Source organism: Aedes albopictus, chromosome 1 (genome assembly GCF_035046485.1).
Source record: "Aedes albopictus strain Foshan chromosome 1, AalbF5, whole genome shotgun sequence".
Classification (NCBI taxonomy): Eukaryota; Metazoa; Arthropoda; class Insecta; order Diptera; family Culicidae; genus Aedes; species Aedes albopictus.
The window spans coordinates 48,036,168-48,057,323 of NC_085136.1; the positions used below are offsets into that span (position 1 = coordinate 48,036,168).

The window sequence follows — 21,156 nt, forward strand, 5'->3', positions numbered from 1 at the left end:
ACTTGACTTTCTCAATTATTCTCTGAGAGAAGCCATGGAGAGCCTTCCAAATAAATGAATAAGTAAAAAAAGCCATTGTAGTTTTTTTTTTCCTTAAAAGACAGTCATTTATTTTACAGTACCCCTGAAATAACTCTTGCAAAAGCACACATTTTTTCAGATTTTTGGGAGATATCATTTCCGAGGTTTCTCAAGAAATTTTGTTATAAATCATTCAGAACTTCTACAAAAGCACACTGAATGACTTTCATCATTTTTTTCGGAATGTAGAGTATTCTTTTTAAAGTATTTTTTTTTTCACACAATATTTGAGAAGTACTATAAAAATATTCTAGACATTCTGAAGGATTATACCACTTTTTTCAAGATTGCATTTACTAGACATTACTTAAAGAATTTTATCAGGCCTTCAAATTTCCTTCTATGAACTGCACCAGAATATCATACGGATGATGTTGCAAGCAATTCATACAGAAATGATTACATATATTACAAAAACACAAGGATTTCAACATGCTCACTGAAAATTTTAACGAAATTTCGCCAAGAGTTTCAGCAAAAGTTCTAAAAATACCCTGTTTTAAGTATAGTCACATGAATCATATGCTAAAAGGAACAACATTTCATTGTCTCCAGTAACACAAAATTTGGTTTTCACTATTTTAACCCCTTCGGGACGACTTTTTTCCACCAACCTCGCCGCTGTAGAACGCGTCAGCGAGGTGCAAATGACCCAACCGTCCTGAAAGGGTTAAATATCAATTCTTGTTCTACTTCTTGACTAGATTTCAGGAGATTGAAAATAGTTGAAAATAGTGACTTTTTAACAGAAAAAGTGACTTTAGTTGAAAAGTCTTGAAAATAGTGACTTTATAGTGACTTACACGAAAATAGTGACCAAGTCACTAAATAGTGACTCGCTACCAGGCCTGCGTTCGTGATAGATGTGGCCAAGGACGACGCCTCGAAGCGATGGTGACTGCAGTGCTCAGTGGTACGTATATTCTAAATCGTTGCCCTACCGCTGCTATTCCGGCAATCGTGCACCTACTGAGTATTGGGCTGGTGTCCAACCTTTTCAAATTGAGCGTTTTCGGGTGCAAGGCGTTTGCATGGGTGCCTCAGCGTCAGCGTCAGGAGGTGGTGATGATCGACTATGCTCCCAACGGCTATCGACTCTGGGATAGGACATCGAGGAAGATCTTCGTTACGGCAGAAGGCAAGACAAGGTCGTCAGATATACATGGCAGTTTCAGATGCCGTCAAGGCGAAATCAGGGTCGGTATGTCAACTGTTGAACAGTTGAAAAACGAGAAGAAAGCACCGGAGGTGGCGTGGTAACAGATCTAGGAGTACGTGCGCAGGACGAAAGATTTCCAGCCCCTAACCTCCAAGAGATTGAAGAGGATGTTAACCCTTTTGAAAAACAACAAAGCCGCTGGAGCAGATCAACTACCAAGCGAGTTTCTAAAACACGGAGGAGAAGCACTGATGAGAGCACTTACACTGGATCATTAACAAGAATTGAGAGGAGGAAGTATTACCAAAGGAATGGATAGAAGGTATCGTGTGTCCCATCTACAAAAAGGGCGACAAGTTGGATTGCGGGAACTATCGCGCGATCACACTACTGAGCGCTGCCTACAATGTACTCTCTCAAATTTTATGCCGCCATCTATCACCGATTGCAAGAGAGTTCGTGGGCAATATCAGGCTCGATTCATGGGTGAACGCGCTACAACGGATCAGATGTTCGCCATCCGCCAGGTGTTGCAGAAATGCCGCGAATACAACGTGCCCACACATCACTTGTTCTTCGATTTCAAATCGGCGTATGATACAATGTATCGAGAACAGCTATGGCAGATTATGCACGAATACGGATTCCCGGATAAACTGATACCTACGATTAATCAAGGCGACGATGTATCGAGTGATGTGCGTAGTTCGAGTATCAGGGACACTCTCGAGTCCCGTCGAATCTCGCAGATGGTTACGGCAACATTGCGTTATAAGGTGTAATAAGGACAACGACACCAGCAGAGAAATTCAGATGCGCATTGTGGCAGGAAATCGTGCTTACTTTGGACTCCGCAGAACTCTACGATCAAATAAAGTTCGCCGTAACACGAAGTTAACTATCTACAAAACGCTTATTAGACCGATAGTCCTCTATGAGCACGAAACATGGACCATACGTGCAGAGGACCAACGCGCCCTTGGAGTTTTCGAACGGAAGGTGTTGCGTACAGTGAACCGTATAGGGAATCGCGCTACTTGGGCGGTGGCTTCTATATTCGTCTGTTTTCTACTATAACTCAGTCAAATTTGAACCAATTGACACAACTTTTGGAATGTGGTGAGATAGGTATAGTATCTACCCGCGTACAACATTTCAAGTCAATTGGTTCAAAATTGACTGAGTTATAGTGGCAAACAGACGAATATAGAAGCCACCGCCCAAGTGGCGCGATACCCTAGTACATTTTTTTCATTATCGTCGCAACGCCTTTACCGTCATGACTAATGTTGCATACTACCGTCACACACTACATTCATGCTGCCGTCGATGCATCAATGTCGTCTACCATGAATGTAGCATTTGGCACCTTGATTGTAACACAAATCAAGATGATGGGAGTACGAAATGACAGTTTTGAAATGTAGAGTTGGAGTTCCAGTGGTTCCGAAAACTGCGAAAGAAAAATGCGGATAACTCGTGCTAGAGGGTGTGAAGGGCGTTACTTGGGGTCTGAGGGGGTTTAAGGAGGATTTCAGAGGCATTCCAAGAAGCTTCAGAGCATTCTCAGCGGATTTCAGAAACGTTACAGAGGCGTTACATGGCGTTTTCTGGGATTTCGGAGGGTCTGAGATGCGTTACATGGGGTTTCTGGGGGTATTAGGGGGATTTTGGAGGCATTCCAAAGAGCTTCAGAGCATTTTCGGCGGATTTCAGAAACGTTACGAAGGCGTTACATGGCGTTTTCTGGGGTTTCGGAGGGTCTGAGGTGCGTTACATGGGGTTTCTGGGGGTTTTAGGGGGATTTCGGAGGCATTCCAAAGAGCTTCAGAGCATTTTCGGCGGATTTCAGAAACGTTACGGAGGCGTTACATGGCGTTTTCTGGGGTTTCGGAGGGTCTGAGGTGCGTTACATGGGGTTTCTGGGGGTATTAGGGGGATTTTGGAGGCATTCCAAAGAGCTTCAGAGCATTTTCGGCGGATTTCAGTAACGTTACAGAAGCGTTACATGGTGTTTTTGGGAGTTTCGGAGAGTCTGAGGTGCGTTACATGGGGTTTCTGGGGGTATTAGGGGGATTTTGGAGGCATTACAAGAAGCTTCAGAGCATTTTCAGTGGATTTGATTTCAAAGTCGTTACAAAGGCGTTTTTGAGGATGGCGGAAACCCTCAGTAGTGTCCCTATATTGTCCCAGAAATCCCAAGCGCCATATTTAATTCCAAAATGGCCTAGGATATCGTTTTTCAACATCAACTCAATTAGCCAGATCTGAAAATATCCGTATGGCATGAGACTTTTTGATTTGTTAGACGTGGGCCGTAACTATTCAGTTGGGAGCCACTGACTTTTGTTCCCCTGCTCCATTGGTGGTTATGACCCTCGGTACGCACAATCCGAAAATCTTTGTCTCCGCTTCTTCACACTTCCGGTTCCTAAGTTATACGCATGTCCCGTTCGCAGTTTTTGGAACCACTGGTATTTCATTAGTTCACTCAATTTGAAAATCCACTACATTTTTTACCGTGATTAAAAAAATGTCACAGTCACCCATGAATATTTCATCTGGTCATACGTGAATGTTTTTGTTGCATGATAGTCAAGAGCATACATCCACGATTATCATGCAAACTACAGTTTTTGACAGTACATTTTGGATCACTGGTTGCGTACCATCCTAGGGGCAAGACACTGTGCAAACAAGAGTAACTCTAAGAAATTCGGAGTAACTCTTTTTACCAATGATCGACGAAAATTGTTGAAAAGCACCCCTAAAACTGCAAGAAAAGCGGGATATCGGGCAATATTGTTTTGTTTTGGCGTTAGTATCAGGCAATACTTAAGCAAAACGGGAGCAATCCGGAGAAATTCTGAGCAACTCTGTGAAGGAAAATGCCCTCTCCAGCACAGTGTCTTGCCCCAAGGTACCATCTATGCAGATGGAAGACGGGATTTGGAGAAGGCGAATGAACCACGAGCTGCATCAGCTGCTTAGAGAACCAACCATCGTCCACACCGCGAAAATCGGGAGGCTACGGTGGACAGGTCACGTCATCAGGATGTCGGATAGCAACCCGACTAAAATGGTTCTCGAGAGTCATCCGACCGGTACAAGAAGACGTGGAGCGCAGCGAGCTAGGTGGGTCGACCAAGTGGAGGACGATCTGCGGACCCTACGCAGAGTGCGGAACTGGAGACAAACAGACATGGACCGAGTGGGAGACGGTTACGGTCCGTGTCAACTGTTGAAATCATTCTACGGTTTGAAGCAATCCCATTGGTGTTGAAACGAGAAGTTCAATCGAGCGTTGCTGAAGTTAAGGTTCGTTCGTTCCAAGCATCATTTTTCGTTTTCCGAATTGCCGTCGATGGTGAAAGCAGCTGAGGATGACTGACTGTAGTCAGCATTAGTATTCTGGAAGCGTTTTGAAGAATCAAGTTTGAAATAGACGGTCGAAAGTTCAGTATCGTGAAGCGAATTCGAGACCTGGCGGTTCAAAGTCGAGATGCTGTTAGTCCGAGAGAACCTGTGGAATTTTGTTCCCGCAGAAGCCTGGAAGGAAGGTGACGCCAACACCCCTTGATCCGTGACAGCAAGACGGTCAAAGCTATCTGATGGGATGCGATCAAGAACCACCGTCAAAAGACAACGATGACGACGAAGGTGTCACTCCTGAAGAGACTCTGCAAGGCGGAGTACGACGAAAGCAATGGCATGTAGGCTTACTTGTCTACGGCATCTTTCCGCAGAATACAGCAGGATGCTCCCCGCAACAAAACGGAGAAGCGGAACGTAAAAATCGGTCGTTGATAGAAATGGCCCGCTGTATGTTGAGTTGATCAATTCGAACCTTGGATACCGATATTGGCCCAAGGCCATCAATGCTGTCGTATACCTCCAAAACTTCCTGCCATCAAGATCCATCGAGAAGACTCCAGCTTTGGTACGGGAAGCAACCGGACTACATCAATCTGCACGTCTTTGAATGCTCAGCTATCGTTCATGTGCCAGCTAAGAAACGCAAGAAGCTCGATCCCAAAAGTATAAAGCGTTCCGGTTCATAGATCCTACCACCGACAAAATAACCACCAGCCGAGAGGCGAAGTTTACTGAGATGGAGGAACAGGAGGAACTCAAGTATGTATTCTGAAAATCCGGATCCGCAAATCGTAGAGTACCAGTCAGAAATCGTCTCGCAGTTCGATGTCGATTCCTTGGGTAGCCATGCCCCGATACGGTTTCAGAATCTGAAGGAGAAGACAACACCGATGAAACTCTGGTTGAGGAGGAGCAAGCGGATGTGTTGATGTCAGAGCATGTACGATACACCAAACGAAGATGAGGATGACGATTGTGCAGCAGCCAAGGCTCTTGGATCACGCCAGTTCGACGATCATCATCCTGTAGCACAAAGGGTGTGCCGCATCAACGGTTCCGAGAGACAACTGGAATGGTGAAAAAGTTAATCGATGAACCGAAAACGTACGACGAAGCAATGAATAGCCCCGAAGCTGAACTAAGGAAGGCAGCTATGGACGATGAGATGAAGTCGTTGCGCGAGAATGGTACGTGGCATTTGGCGGATCTACCACCGGATCTTGTTTCAAAAGTCTTTAATCAGAAGTTTGGAACAGACTACGAAGAAGTTTTTGCGCCAGAGGTACGTCAAGTAACGTTTCGAGAGTTGCTAACGGCTGTCAACGGGGAATGTTGGTTGAACATGGGATGTGAAAACCGCTTATCTCAATGGGGACCTGAAGGAGTCGATTTTCATGCACGAACTCCCTGGATATGAAGATGGTGACCGGAACGCCGTATGCTCATTAGGCAAATCATTGTACGGACTGAAACAAGCTGGATATGTTTGGAACAAGAAATTTGATCAAGTCTCAAAGCAGATGAAGTTCCAACAACCGAAGAATGACACTGTGGTGCATAATTTATCGGACAAACGCCGATTTTCATACAAAATGGTCAAGTTTGTGATGCTGTAACTATGGTTTGCTACCCCTTTGATTTACACGCGTGTCGTTGTCCGAACACTTGCACATTTTGAACGCCTTGTCACGTCCAGACCTGTGAACAAAAATATTTCATATTGTGTTTACGTAAAATTCAGTATAGTGGTAGTTCCGTGTCAAAAATTGAGCTCAATCCATCCAGTGATCCACTGAATAACTGACACTGAGGAAGATTACAAGTGGTAGTCGAAATACGCGTAACTGTCAATAGATAAGCAAAATAGGGCGGAATTGAAAGGTATACAAAACTGATTACACTCATTCGAGCGAAGAAAGGCGCTTAAGCCTAGGCATAAGAGCCTGGACATGGATTAAATACCTGTGTTCCATCTCCGGAAGGATCAAGGGATATTTTTATAATTTCATAAACCGGTTGGAACGAGATGTCTCCACTCATTGTCTTTATTGTTGAATAGAAAACGCTGCACAGTAGGCCTGGCCGCTTTAATGCTTGTAATGCATCTCTGATGTACTGCAATCATTAATATTGACAAGAAAAATGATGGAAGTAGTCGATTCTATCATTTTCCAGGATTCTTTCAATGAATGGCTGTGTATGTGTAGACTAAACTAGACTAGACAAAACTGATTACACTCATTCGAAGAGAGTATTCTGCTTAGAGGGTTCGAAAATTGGGTACAAGACTGGAATGTTTACTTGATGCCACACCACATTGGAGTTCTTGAGCACCTGCTTGATCATAGTGTAATTACAACAAAAATTAAAGCAAGAATCCACGGATTGTAAACGTTTGATTAGTATTAGGGATATTCATCATAGATACATTAGATCACCACTACCTTCCTCACATGAGACCACAAGAAAATCAATCGCTCTGAGCTTCACACAGAATATGTGTATTTCCATGATAACACTATTTATTGAATGCTTCATAAATGTACTTGCTTATCCTACATTTTCGCTTGTTCTTATTTTTCCGCGGGTCTAATTCTAAATTTAACTAACCTAAATATATAAAATAAATCATCGAGAAATGTTTCAACAGTATCAACTCTAATTTAAGCAAAATCGTCAAGAAAACGCGTAAAACGCTCCGTAAACCCACGGTACCGATAGGAATATTACAAATTTTTCAGAAAATAGCTATATCGCTTGAAGTTGCACTCAACCACACTTTAATTTGTTACTAAGCTGATTTCGTAAATTTTGTAACTCAGAACGCGCCCTATACTTGCGTTTTTAATAGGGAAACCTGTAGTCATCACGATTCAAAGAAGAAAAAAAAACGAAAACTTAATAACAAAATGACCGAAAATTTACAACAGTAGTAGTATGCGCGCCTAACAACCCCTTCTGTTGGGTTGGTTGTTGTTTCAAGTTATCCTCATAACATTTGGGGTTTTCATCACCCCATAACTTCTGCTCACACAATTATTGCCCCTAAAGTTAATATGAATTCGTTTATACATATAGTATTTTCAAACAACTCTCTGCTGCAATTTATCTTCGAATAATGTTGTATGTATGTTGTTCCGATATACATATTCTGCTGTCATATAGTAGATGCAAGATGGATATATGTCACTGACTTTGATGATTCGCAATGAATTCGGCGGCCAAAAGTTTCCAATAACGCAAAGCTCTTCCTGTCTGTTTGTTTTAATTTTTAGTTTTCCTACACGAAGCATGTATTTTGTATATGAATACCTTTCAGGGATTGTGGAATATGTAGTTTGGTTCTCTGTTGTCCACGGCAAGGGGATTTTGGGATGCGCGAACGAGCAAAGCAAGCCGTTTGCGGGGTTTCCGTGTTTGTTTGTGTCTGTGTGTGTGTGTGTGTGTGGGTGCTAGGTTAGGTTCAACAACAACAACAACAGTAGGATGCAGTAGTAGTAGTAGTGGTAGTAGCACTAGAAGTAATAGTAGTTGGGTCAGGGTTCGTTTTTGTTTGTTGTTTTAAAGTGTGTGTTCTCATAAAGGTTATTCTTTTGTTACCTTCCTAGAATATTTTTGCTAAGGATATTTTGAGTTACTTCTGTCGCATAACCTTAAAACTGCACCCAGTTGGCGTTCGTTTTACTTGGTGTCGTTGCTGTCGCCTGCGGTTTGGCACTGGAATGAGAAAAAAAGAGAAGTAAGTAATCCGAAATGTATAGAATTTTATCGGATTAGGTCCGATTTTTTCAACATTGCTGAATTTGATAAATCTTGTTTGAGGCTCGTTTCTTCTATATGTAGTTCTACTTTACATATTCTTATTCAAGTAGCTCCGTAGCTTTGAGATAAAGAAGTGTCTATGTAGAGGGTTTGATTCCCACCTGAGCACGCTGATGTCTTTATCGCATTTGTCCATGAAACACGTGTTGCTGTTGTGTACAATATTTGCCATATAAGAAAGCTTCCAAATGTTGCATGCAAGTAAATGTACCCAACATACAATTCTTAATGTGAAACATCAGAGATTACAAATAATGGTTGCCAACATATGTTTTCACGGCTGGACGGCTGGACGGACTAACTTCAGTAAGGACCTAGAACAGGGCCTGTTGAAGCTCCGTAAATCGCTAGCTTTGGCCAAGAAGGAGTATGATCTCTTCGTCGAAGAGCGGAATGCAACTGACGCGAGCAAGCAGGAGTGGTCCACCCAAACGGCTGTTCGAGCCCGTATGAAGTTGATCATCAATATTAACTTCTTTCCTCGATCAGCCTAGATAGCTGTGTAGTGTCGGTAGCGATTGTCTCAATTGGCTAAGAATAACACTACGGACCGCCTGTTCCGGTGGTAAGAATCCACCAACAGGTGACCCCTAATTCATGGTGTGATGCGGTTTTATGTTTACCGTGCCTACACGGAGAAACTGAAAAACTCAAAATTAGGTACTTTTAAACTCAATTTTGAGTTCTGTTTCATCTCCCTTTTCATGCGCTCTTTCTGTTGTTGTCAGAGAGTGAAGAGAGAAACAGCCCAACTTTTGCAGTTCCGTGCGTCAAGCCAAAATTGAGTTTCTAGCACAGTACTCAAATTTGAGTGAATACAACCTAGTCAAAATTTCGGTTGGGTGGAAAAAACTTAAAATTAGGTATTTTTTTCACATGGAAGCAAGCGGGAACAACCCAACAAAAACATCGATTCCATCAACTCAAAATTGGCTTGACGCACGCAACCCCGAAGTTGGGTGGAAAGAACTCACTTTTGAGTAGTTTCGTCTCTCCGTGTAGGAATGAATGGCTAGGGGGGTCTAATAAAAACCCAACCGCTAACGGAGCCTGTGGAGTACCAGGATGCCCTCCACAGTATGTAGCCCTACTGCGCTAACCGGAGCAATGGTGCAGTGGACCTTGTGTTTCTCCGAGACAATCAGCTGCCCTTCTTTAGTCTCACTTGAGGCTAAATAAGGGCGGGATTATGAAGATGTTGTTAATTAGTTTAAATTTTCACCTATATGGTTTCGCATTATGCGATTTACACAGTGTATTCTGTGTATCCTCGCTTTTGGCATTTTTCAATCGATACCGATCTGGTTTTGTTGCTGCTGTTCTTTGTTGTGCTTTTGTTGCGAAGAGTTTAATATTGCCTAGTTTGGGTAGTGGCTACGGTTAGGATAGCTCAGATCAATCTTCAGCATAAAAGAACAGCAACGATCAATCTTTGCAGACTTATGCAAAATGGTACAGCCCAAGCGGTACAAAAACCTTACTTTCGTAAGGAAAATTTCTATCTGTGAACCCGGTTTTTGCTACTTTCAGTAAACATGAAATGGTAAACTCGCGTGTCATGCCTCGAGCCTGTGTGCTTGTCAACAACGCAATAGTTGCTACACTCATCTCTGAACTAACCACCAGAGATGTATGTGTTATCACAATTGATGTATCTGTTGGAAACCTCAACAGGAAATACGTATATTGTTTGGTTTATTTACCGCATGATGAACCATCCCCTGCGGATGCTTTCAAGCAAGTCATCGCATACTGCACTTCAAAAGCCCTTCCGCTAATTGTTGATGCTCATGCTCACCATATAATCTGGGGCAGCTCAGACAGCAATTTGAGAGACTCCAGTTTAATGGAACACTTAAGGGTTCGTTCAAATATTACGTAACGCTAAGGGGGGAGGGGGTCTAGCGCTGTGTTACGCTTCATACAAAATTTCCCATACAAAACGTGTTACGTGGGGGAGGGAGGGAGTCTAAAATTGTCAAATTTTGCGATACGTAATATATGAATGAGCCCTAAGTAGTACAGATCTTGGATTACTTAACATAGACAACCGCCTAACCTTCATGGTATCTGCTAGAGAGAAAGTGTTAGACATAACGCTTTACTCTAGCAGAATTAGTCACGAGCTGACCAATTGGCATGTGTCCGATGAAGAATCTTTATCTGACCATCGTTACATCTTTTCTGAGCATGTGAATGTTACTTCGCAAAATTTGCGTTTCAGGAATCCCCGGTCAACCAACTGGGATCTCTTTACCGATTTAAATGTAGACAAATTTCATGGATACTCACCATCCTTTGACACTCCAGGTGATTTAGATGATGCCGTTGATTCTACAACGGCCTTCATCATGGAAGCTTTTGAAGAAACTTGCCTTCTGCGGTGTGTGAAGACCACATGAGGAACCCCTTGGTGGAACTCTGATCTGGCAAAGCTCAGGAAACAATGTAGAAAGAGTTGGAATGGAACAGACAACGTTCGGCTGGATCGGAGGCTTTCAGGTCGGCTCGCAAGGCCTACAGGAAAGCTCTCCGGTCTGCTGAACGATCCGGCTGGAAAAACCTTTGTACAAATGTTTCCAGTTCGAGTGAAGCCAGTCGGTTAAACAAAATCCTTGCAAAATCTAAGGATTTTCAAGTGAACGAACTTCGTTTGCCAAATGGTGATTTCACTTCCTCTGATGAGGAAGTTTTGGAATGTTTATTCAGTACACACTTCCCCAGATGTGTGGATATTACATCTTTGCAGTCTTTTCTTGTAATTATGATTCTTTAGCTTCGGCTCGGAGTATCAAAACTTTAGAATCAATTGAATGGGCACTAAATAGTTTTGCTTCTTTCAAATCTCCTGGAGCAGATGGGATTTAGCCTATTTTGCTACAGAAGGGATTTGATTATTTCAAACATGTTTTGAAACAACTACTTTTTTGCAGTTTTGCTACAGGGTATATTCCCAAATCCTGGCGGAATTTTACTGTAAAGTTTATTTCGAAAGTAGGTCGTGCGTCGTACAAAGAAGCAAAGAGTTTCAGACGCATTTAGAACGCATTGTTAAAACGCAATGTCTATCATCACATCCGTGATGTTCATCTGGCCGATGTGCCTCTTCATGTGAACCAACATGCATACCAATCTGGAAAGTCAACTGTGACTCTTTTACACGAAGTTGTTTACGATATCGAGAAGGCATTCGCTCAAAAGCAGATAAAAGGAGATATCGAGGGTGCCTTTGACAACGTGCCTTTCGATGCCATATTGGAAGCCGCACGGAGTCATGGTATATCTCCAATGATTTCCAATTGGATTCATCAAATGCTCAAAAACCGATATCTCTTCTCGACGTTGCATCTAACAGGGATTAGGAAATTGAGTGTTTGTGGATGCCCCCAAGGGAGAGTCTTGTCACCGCTTTTGTGGAATCTCGTAGCAGATACGCTATAGAGGCAACTCAATAATAGCGGTTTTCGACTTATGGTTTTGCCGACGAATACCTAGCATTGTTAGTTGGTATGTGTATCACCACCCTTTTCGACCTGATGCAAAGCGCCCTTCAGGTAGTTGAAGGCTGGTATCGCCAATACGGCCTTTCGGTTAATCCGAGTAAAACATCTATTGTTCTTTTTACGGAAAGGCGAAACCGTAATGGCGTTCGACCTTTGCGTCTCTTTGATTCTGAAATCGATGTGACTGAACAGGTAAAGTACGTTGGAGTAATTCTTGATTTCAAGTCTTCCTGGACACCCCATATTGAGTTCAGAATCAAGGGAGCTTGTATGGCAATGTACGGGCAATGCCGGTGAACCTTTGGTACAAGTTTGGGTCTAAAACCCAAGTATATCAAATGGATTTACACAACTGTTGTTCGACCAATATTAGCCTATGGATGTCTTGTGTGGTGGCAGAAGGGCGAAATGAGAACGATCCAATCAAAATTAGGCCATCTCCAAAGGATGTTCTTAGTGGCGATGTCTGGAGCGTTCTCTTCAACTCCCACGGCAGTGTTCGAAGTTCACTTTTACGTTGCCCCACTACACATTCATCTCAAACAAGGCACTTACCACCTATGGGTACTCGATTTACTAAAGGAAATTCCTGGGAAATGCAGTTCAACACACACCTCGTTGTTTCCACTTTTGGTGAATTGGGACAAAGTTGTCCTTGCTCCAAGTGATCTTACAATTGCTTGTAATTTTCCATATAGGACATTTTCCACGAAATTTCCATTCCGGAAAGAGTGGACATCTGGATATCTGGAGAGAAGTATTTCAGACGGCATCGTATGTTACACTGATGGCTCCCTTCTTGAAGGTCGAGCAGGTGCTGGTGTTTATTCTCGTGACCTGGGGCTGTGTCAGTCTTACTCACTTGGTAGACACTGCACCGTTTTTCAAGCCGAAATCTTTGCTCTTATGTGCGGAGTGCAATCAGCACTTCAGCAGCACGTCATGTACTTCTGTTCAGATAGCCAGGCTGCTATTAACCCTTTCCTTCCCACGACTTAGAACGACTATTTCTATGCCAAGAAAGCGTTTCCGGAAAAAGTTCTAAATCAAAAGTTATTGCAAATTTGTCAAATTTTTCGAAATCAACGAAAAAGTTTTTAGTTGTAAATCAATAGTTTTTTGATTGTTTATCAATAGTTGCACTATTGAAACAAGTAGTTGGCAGTTGGGTTTACCTAATGAGATTACAAACATATTCTAAAAACTATTGCATCATATTCATCCAATTCCGTTTGTCTCGAGTTCGTCGAAAATCTATGGTGCTCTAGAGCAACCATGGGAAGTAGAGGGTTAAAGCCCTTGCTTTGGCCAACTCCAGGTCGAAGATAGTTATCGCTTGTCGAACTCAAATCGAGGAGCTGAATTCAGCTAACGCTGTTCACCTTGTATGTGTACCTGGCCTTTCTTCCATCGCTGGAAATGAATTGGCTGATGAGCTAGCTCGCACTGGATCATCACATGACTTTATTGGTCCTGAGCCAGCTATTCCGATATCGAAATGTTGGGTAAAGCTTCAGATTGACACCTGGGGTGCCACTCAGCACAAACAATACTGGAATAGTTTGGAGTCATGTCGTCAAACCAAATTGTATTGTACTGAGCCATCTCTAGGGTTGGCGAAGTATCTAACAAATCTGTCAAGCAGAATAGGACAGATCGGTGTAGTACTAGATTTGTAGTAATGAGCTGAATTTTAGTATGGTGAGAAGGTCAATTCTCCGTTTCTGCAATGAAATGGTGCAAAAAGCGTGGGTATTATGATTCCTTGCCTAATTTGATGCTGTTTGAGCAAAACTTTGAATCACTATGTTGTTTATGTTGCAAGAAATGGAGAAAACAACAACACTGTTGCCTAAAGTTTTGCTCAAACAGCATTAAATTAGGCAAGGAATCATAATACCCACGCTTTTTGCACCATTTCATTGCAGAAACGGAGAATTGACCTTCTCACCATACTAAAATTCAGCTCATTACTACAAATCTAGTACTACACCGAACGTGCCCCATTGCAGCATGCTGGTCAAAGCATTGACTGACCACTGCTGACTCAGCTATCACATGGCGAATATTCAGCAAGCTGATTCATTTACATGTGATAGCTGTGAATCCGATTATGGAACTTCGTATCATTTGATATGTAACTGTCCAATTTTTGCGCAATTGCGTTTCCGAGTACTCGGTAAACACTTAAGTGAAACTGACTTCAGAAACCTGATTCTTCAGGACGTTCTGTTGTTCTTGACCCGCCGTGGTAAAGAGCTATAGGCTCTCTTTACGCTTCATGCGTTATCACAGTGCTCTTTTCAGGGCGCTGTTTGAAGCCATTGTGGTACGTTTATGCGTGTATGACGATCCTATTCCCTTACTTGTCCATTCCCCTGTCCCATCCTTTTTTCCTTCCCTTCTCGCTCAGGTAAAATTCCCCAATGAAGAACGTGCCTCTGGAGCCAACCTACTGATACCTATACCTGTCCAACATCTCGCGTTTGTCCAACGTTTCTATACTTTTTCGCGGTTCACCATCATCAAATTCAAAATTTCACGAAGAATTTTAGTAAAAGTTCTGTCGTTACGTTTCAGATTCCCCAACTCATTTGCATGATCTTGTGCAAGCGTTTTCGTAGTCTAGGTACAGTTCATATTTTTAGCTTTCTTACTAGACTTGAATAGATTAAATAGAAATAAACGAGTGCAGGCAATCCTTCATTAGTCGTAGGAATACCGCAATTCTATAGGCAGGTACGGTTAGAAGCCATCGGCAACATTTAACGCGAAGAAATTAAAGAACAAAAGGGACAAGGTACAAGCACTTTAATGGCGAGATGCCGTTGACACCTGGAGTCATTAGTACAGCACTTACCCAGCCGACGTGAATTCACCCCAATCCGATTGACCTGCGGAACCAGCCGCAGGCTGATGCGACGGCGATGCTGCCGAGGGTGGAGGCGCAATCTTGTTACCTCCGGGTGGAGGTGGCAGCAAGCCTAGTCCACCGGTCTTCTTGCCACCGGTTCTAGAACCTCCTTCGGAACCGTCCTTTTTCTAAAATCAGATAAAGAGACATTCAGTTTGTGTTCCGATCTGTGAACTAATTCTATCCTCACCGTTATCTTCATATTGATCTTGATCGTCTCGCCCTCCTTGAAACCCAGATCCAACTGCTGCTGGGGTTCTTCCTTTTCCTTGGCGATCTGCTCTTCGTTCTTGACCCACTTGAAGTGATCCTGTAGGGCCACGTTCATATCGAACGAATCGGACCGATCGCCGAAGCCCAATCCGATAAATGCCGTCCTTCCTGCAAAGCCGGGGAAAAAGTTAGTCAAAGATCATCGAATTCAAGCACACTAGCCAAAAACGTACCATTATCGTCCTGTATCCGCAGCACAAAGTACCGAGAGCTGTCGGACACGGCCTCGATGGCCACCCCCGGGTACGCCTCGATCGGACAGTTGGCAAACAGCGCCCCCGTGGTCTTATCTTCCAATTTGACGGCCAGCGTCTTGCCCTTGGACACCATCCGCAGCCGTCCGGTCCAGGTCGGCTCGGCCAGGTTCCAATCCGCAGCTCGGTAACCACGGTTGCTCTGCCGCGGGGGAATTTTGTAAACAAACACTTCCTGCTTCACCAGCACGACGCTTTCGTACTCCATCGTCGTTGTCACTGTTTGGAAACCCTTATCGAACACTCGCGACGACCGAGAAAGCTAAAAAATCGAACAACACTCGCTCGCTTTCGGAGTGGTGACACACTAACCAACACTTGGGGCTTCCTCTCGCGATACGCCCCCCTTTCTGACGATGCTTGCAGTAGCAATTCAAAATTCACTTCCGGTCGCGATTGCAGGCAGGAACCACCGCAACACAGCTAGCGCGTAGGAATGTATCGGAAGAAACGCGTCGCGTTGCGAGCGATAAAGATCTGCTGACGAAGTGTGAAAAAATCGCTTGTGTATTTAAATTCGGGAAGAAAAACACCACCTCCTCCGCACCGCGCAGGCAGAATGATATTCGCTTTTGCTGGCTGGCTGCTGCCTGATGTAAAAACTTTCTTTCTCGCACTCGCACGAACGCAACGATGGTCGACGATGTCTTTTCTTTTGTGTTTTCTGACATCCACAACAAAAAAAAACTGAGCGAAGCAAATCCGATGACGTCTGTCATCAGAAGCAGGAGCGCGGAGGTTGTGACGTCAGCATTCAGCAAATTTAAATAAATTATTTTCTAGTCGGGTTGCAATACACAACCGGTTCGCGTTTTACACCCAAAGAAATTGTAAATATTTTTTGCAGAGTAAAGCGCAGTTTCGAGTTCGAAAGGAATCGCTCAAGAAACTTCTTGAGTGATTCCTCTCGTGATTCCTGGCAGAAACTTTCTTCGGTGACTGCCATTTGAACTGTCATTTCTTCGCTACTGCGTATTGCGATCGAAGAAAAACCGGTTTCTTGAGCGATTCAGTCAAGGAATTTCCCATGCATCAAGATAGGCTGAGAAATTCCTTCTGATCTGCAAACAGTGCTTAATACTTATGACACACATGTGATACAAGAATCACTGTACAATTGCGCTTGAAATGAGTGCCATACTGAAAATTCTTTCAGTTCAAGTCAGTCTTGTCAGAATTTTCTTGACACTGCGTACCGTTGTACAGGAATCACACTCGTATCACATGTCTGTCCGGGGTATAAAAGAAAACGTCCGGTTTGGTTCGTTGACTAGATAACTAATAAGACAAATTTTATTTGAATTTAACCGCCTACTGTGATACGCGCTGCTAGGCGTTGCTATGGTGTTGCTAAGGTATCTTATATACTAGTACATAGCAGGGGGAGCGACACTAGTTTTGCCAACCCAAAAAACCTCAAAAAAAGCTGAAAAAAGCTCAAAAAAGTCGCTAAAACCCGCAAAAGTTTTGCGGGTTTTACCGGGTTTTTTCGACTTTTTTCGGCTTTTTTTGGGGTTTTTCAGCTTGTCAAAACTAGTGTCGCTCCCCCCGGTACATAGGTTCATTGGTCATCGTTGCTTACTTCGATGCCTACTACGATTACAACACTCCTCCCTAAGCAAAGAATCCAATCTATATTTATAAAAATGAGTTTGAAATCCCTTTGAGGCAATAAAACTCACAAACGGCTGAACCGATTAGGATGGCTCTTGTACGGTTTGATTCATTTTCATGGTGGCTGTGTTTATATGTACAAAAAGTTACGAAAATCAACTAGAAAAAAGAACTGATTTTCTATGAGCTTTGAAGGAAATCAACTCGACCGAAATAAAATCAATCTAGAGTGCGGTGCTATTTTGAGCTCAATAGTTGTCAAACCACCACAAGACGGCAAGACAAAGTTTGCCGGGACAGCTAGTTAACCTATTGTTTTCTTCCAGCTTCAGATTCGCCAGGGCTTTCGTGAACCCATCCGCAGGTTGCTGCTTCGTGCTCACATATCCCAGCTCGATTATTCCTTGCTGTAACACATCCCGGATGAAGTGGTACCGGATGTCTAAGTGCTTCGTCCGTGGATTGTATCCTTGGTTCCGAGCGATGCAGATGGCCGATTGATTGTCGCACCGGATAGGAATTCCCTGCACGCCAAACATCTGTGACAGGAAGTGGTGCCACCAAAGCGCTTCCTGGATTGTGCGGGAAAGCGCGATGTATTCCGCTTCGCACGAGGACAACGCAACTGTTGGTTGCCGCTTCACGTTCCACGACACAGCTCCTCCCATTAAGGTGAACACGTACCCAGTATAGTGGATTTCCTGGAGTCCGGTTTGGCCAACGCTCGCAAACTAAGCTCCTCGTCAATTTGCTGCCCCGCCGGGGGCGATACCGCGTACCACGTGCCCTCGCGAATGAGCGTCATTTTCATCGCGAATGCCCACGTGGAGTAATTTTCGCGTCCTTTCAGCTTCTCGATGATGGGCATGGCGACCGCGCTGATCCGTCCGTTCCCAGCGGCCGGCACTCCGGCTCCACCCACGGCACCTGGTAATCCAGCTCCGATTCCGCTTGCTCCATTCTGCTGACGGTTCATCGCGAAAATTTTCTTTTTAACTTTTCTTCTGGCTATGGCCAGCCTCGGGCCCATAACCTTTTGCAGAGTAAAAGAAAACGTCCGGTTTGGTTCGTTGACTAGATACTAATAAGACAAATTTTATTTGAATTTAACCGCCTACTGTGATACGCGCTGCTAGGCGTTGCTATGGTGTTGCTAAGGTATCTTATATACTAGTACATAGGTTCATTGGTCATCGTTGCTTACTTCGATGCCTACTATTTACGATTACAACAGAATTCAGCATGTTGTGGGAATTTACATTTTAAATCTATTTTACTATAATGATAAAAGTGCAGTGGCATTTTTTTATCTGTACACACTTAAACTCCAAATTTGATCTCGGTAAAAGCGAATAACGAACTCAATCGGTAAAGGTTATTTCAACTGAAATATCGTTAAAATTTGATAGTTCATCGAAAATAACTTGTCAAAAATAACGAAATTCGGCAATTTACGTTCAATACTGATTATCGGTAAACGGTTTTGCCAAAGAAATTGACAAACTAATCATGTTGCTGAAATTCGGTAAAGCGCATCTGTCAAAAATAAAGACGAAACGCGTTGCCGGCTGCCATCTTCAAAAAAGGATTTTTCACTTTCATCGCTGGAATGGTTCTCGTAAGTAAAGTAATTAAACAAAAAGCTAATGATGTGTATGCTTCTACTGTTAATATTTGTTAATAAATGGATGCCTCTCCTAATTTTCTTTCAGTTCGTTGTTCTGCAGAAGAAGCGCTGCAGGACGGAGTGCCGGATTACAGCTTCAAATGCGCCTGTTTTTTTGCTGCCGGAAAGTCAACAAACCTACAGCAAAATGGTCCGTACCAAGCAATCCGCTCAAAAAACCACCTGAGAAAAGGCTTTCCGTTAGCAGCTGGCAACAAAGGCCGCCCGCAAAAGTGCTCCCTCGACCGACGGAGTGAAGTAGCCGCAGCGTTACCGGCCGGGAACGGTAGCTCTGCGAGAAATCCGTCGCTACCAAAAGTCCACCGAGATGCTGATCCGGAAGTTGCAGTTCCAGCGCTTGTGTGAAAATGCGCAGGTTTTGAAGATGGGCATGCGTTTCCAAAATGCCTTTATTACCTTGCAGCGAAGTTGCAAGGTTGGTTGGACTGTTTGAGGACACCATCTTTGCGCGATCCACGCCAAACGCGTCACCATCTAACTGGCCCGGGGCCCGGTGCATCCGTGACGAGCGTGCTCAAGGAGGAGTAGGAGGAAGTGTGGAATTATGTTTTTGTTTTTAACAATGAGTTAAAGAAACGATAAAAAGCGAGAAGGTCCTTCTCAGAACCAGAAATTTCAACAAAAAAAAACTTTCCGTTGTATATTTTTTCGTAATATGTTTGCGAGAATAAAATTGGTTACCTTATTATAGTTTTTCTTTCATTTTACTTCTTCTTAATATCAAGCATGAAAGGAAATAAACATTTACTGAATTTCGGTAATAACGTATGCCAAAATTTTCGGCAATTCATTACCGAACCACTCGTCAAAGTTTGACAGTTGATCTTTGTCAAGTTTGCAGACTGGTCGGCAATTTGAACTTTTACCGAGATTTTTACCGAGCTCTCAGCTGTTGGATTCTCGGCGATTTGTTTTGCCGGCCTCGGCAAATTAAATTAAGTGTGTATTAACGAGATTTTTAGCCCTAGGCTAATCCATCTCAGGACCCACTTTTTTACTTCCCTTCCGAAGGAAGAACTCACATTTTGCGAGTTTGTCGGGAGCTAGGAGCAAGACACCATAGACTAATTTCAAGACTTCGATGTACCAAAGAAAACGATCAAATTTTCGATGATCAGTCCGGTACCCAATAAATATTCATAGCCGTGTATTTTTTCCGTGTAAATTGCCTTTTGTGCAAATTTTATTTAGCGTGTTACACTGATCTGACAGCTCCGACAGTAAGGGACTAAACATAAATTACGTAAAGTGAGTACCGAGGATTGTTCACAATCTGCGAACTTGACTGCGGAAAAAAATGCGACCATGACGCCGCTGATGGTATTCTAATCAGAATTGTACTTTACTCGAACTTGAAAAGGAATAATGAGAAAATTCGAAATAAGTAAAATGGTAAATAGTTCTACTTTGACATTTGAGGTCAACCTTGTGTGACTCAGCTCAACATTTTTCGCACTGGGATTTCAAAAATGGTCCTATCTGACATACACGGTGAAAAAAAAAATCACTCAAAGTATGTGTTATAAGCTAGGGACGAGACAAAAGGCTAAAAAAATAAAAATTATATATTTTCAACTACGGCTAATAAAAACGTCAAAAAATGAGAAAATATATTCTTGAACCATATATTGACGGTTTTCCCCCTTATCGAACGCGACGATTTCAATCCGTCGCGGATGAAACCGTCGCCAGAGTCGTCGCAGCCAATCAGCAGGCGGGAGTCTGACGTTTCTCCGATCTCACTAACACAAACAGCAGCAGAGGTGGTGCTTGATTCGTTGCGATGATTCAGAAATGCCGACTGGAAGTTGGCAGCGCGTATTGTTATGGAAGCAACATACAATATTGTGGTTTAAAACAAGAATCCCGATAGGACTTTAGGAGCCTATTGGGTTGTTTAGTGTATAAAATATTGCTATTTTCCATAGCCTAATCGATAGAGCTCATTTTTTTAATATGACGTGATTTTATTGGATTCCATAGCTTTGTTTTGATGGTTAAAATAGCAAAACAGTTTTAGTTTTCGTGGATAGAATGACAGTTCAATCATAGATTTAATACTTGGGGCAAGACACTGTGCTGGAGAGTACATATTCCTTCACAGAGTTGCTCAGAGCTTCTCCGGATTGCTCCCGTTTTGCTTAAGTATTGCCTGATACTAACGCCAAAACAAAACAATATTGCCCGATATCCCGCTTTTCTTGCAGTTTTAGGGGTGCTTTTCAACAAATTTCGTCGATCATTGGTAAAAAGAGTTACTCCGAATTTCTCAGAGTTACTCTCGTTTGCACAGTGTCTTGCCCCTAGGCGTTGACAAATAGGAGGAAATGCGCTTCTCGTTTTTCGGGGAAAAGCATAACAGTTCTACGAACGATCGTGTAGCAGCTGGTCTTCAACTGCGTCAAAATTTTTCACTTGTGTGTGGGGGGGGGGGGGTAAACAACAACTCCTAGCAACCCTAGCAACCCCACAGA

General features: G+C 43.1%; 1 protein-coding gene across 2 annotated transcripts; it reads right to left on the reverse strand.

The window, feature by feature from the left end:
* Positions 1-7,095: 7,095 nt before the first annotated feature.
* Positions 7,096-16,099, reverse strand: LOC109397867 (NECAP-like protein CG9132). Of its 2 annotated transcripts, XR_009996009.1 has the most exons (5): positions 15,301-16,099; positions 15,045-15,235; positions 14,801-14,982; positions 8,216-8,332; positions 7,096-8,130 (listed from the first exon to the last, which is right to left on the reverse strand). XR_009996009.1 is itself a non-coding variant. In XM_062844473.1 (4 exons), the coding sequence occupies exons 1-4, from the start codon at positions 15,587-15,589 to the stop codon at positions 8,269-8,271; spliced, it is 726 nt and encodes a 241-aa protein (XP_062700457.1). In that variant the 5' UTR covers positions 15,590-16,092; the 3' UTR covers positions 7,096-8,268. The 2 variants fall into 2 exon arrangements, 1 of the variants encoding a protein (XP_062700457.1); XM_062844473.1 differs by having other exon boundaries at positions 7,096-8,332; positions 15,301-16,092.
* Positions 16,100-21,156: the final 5,057 nt, after the last annotated feature.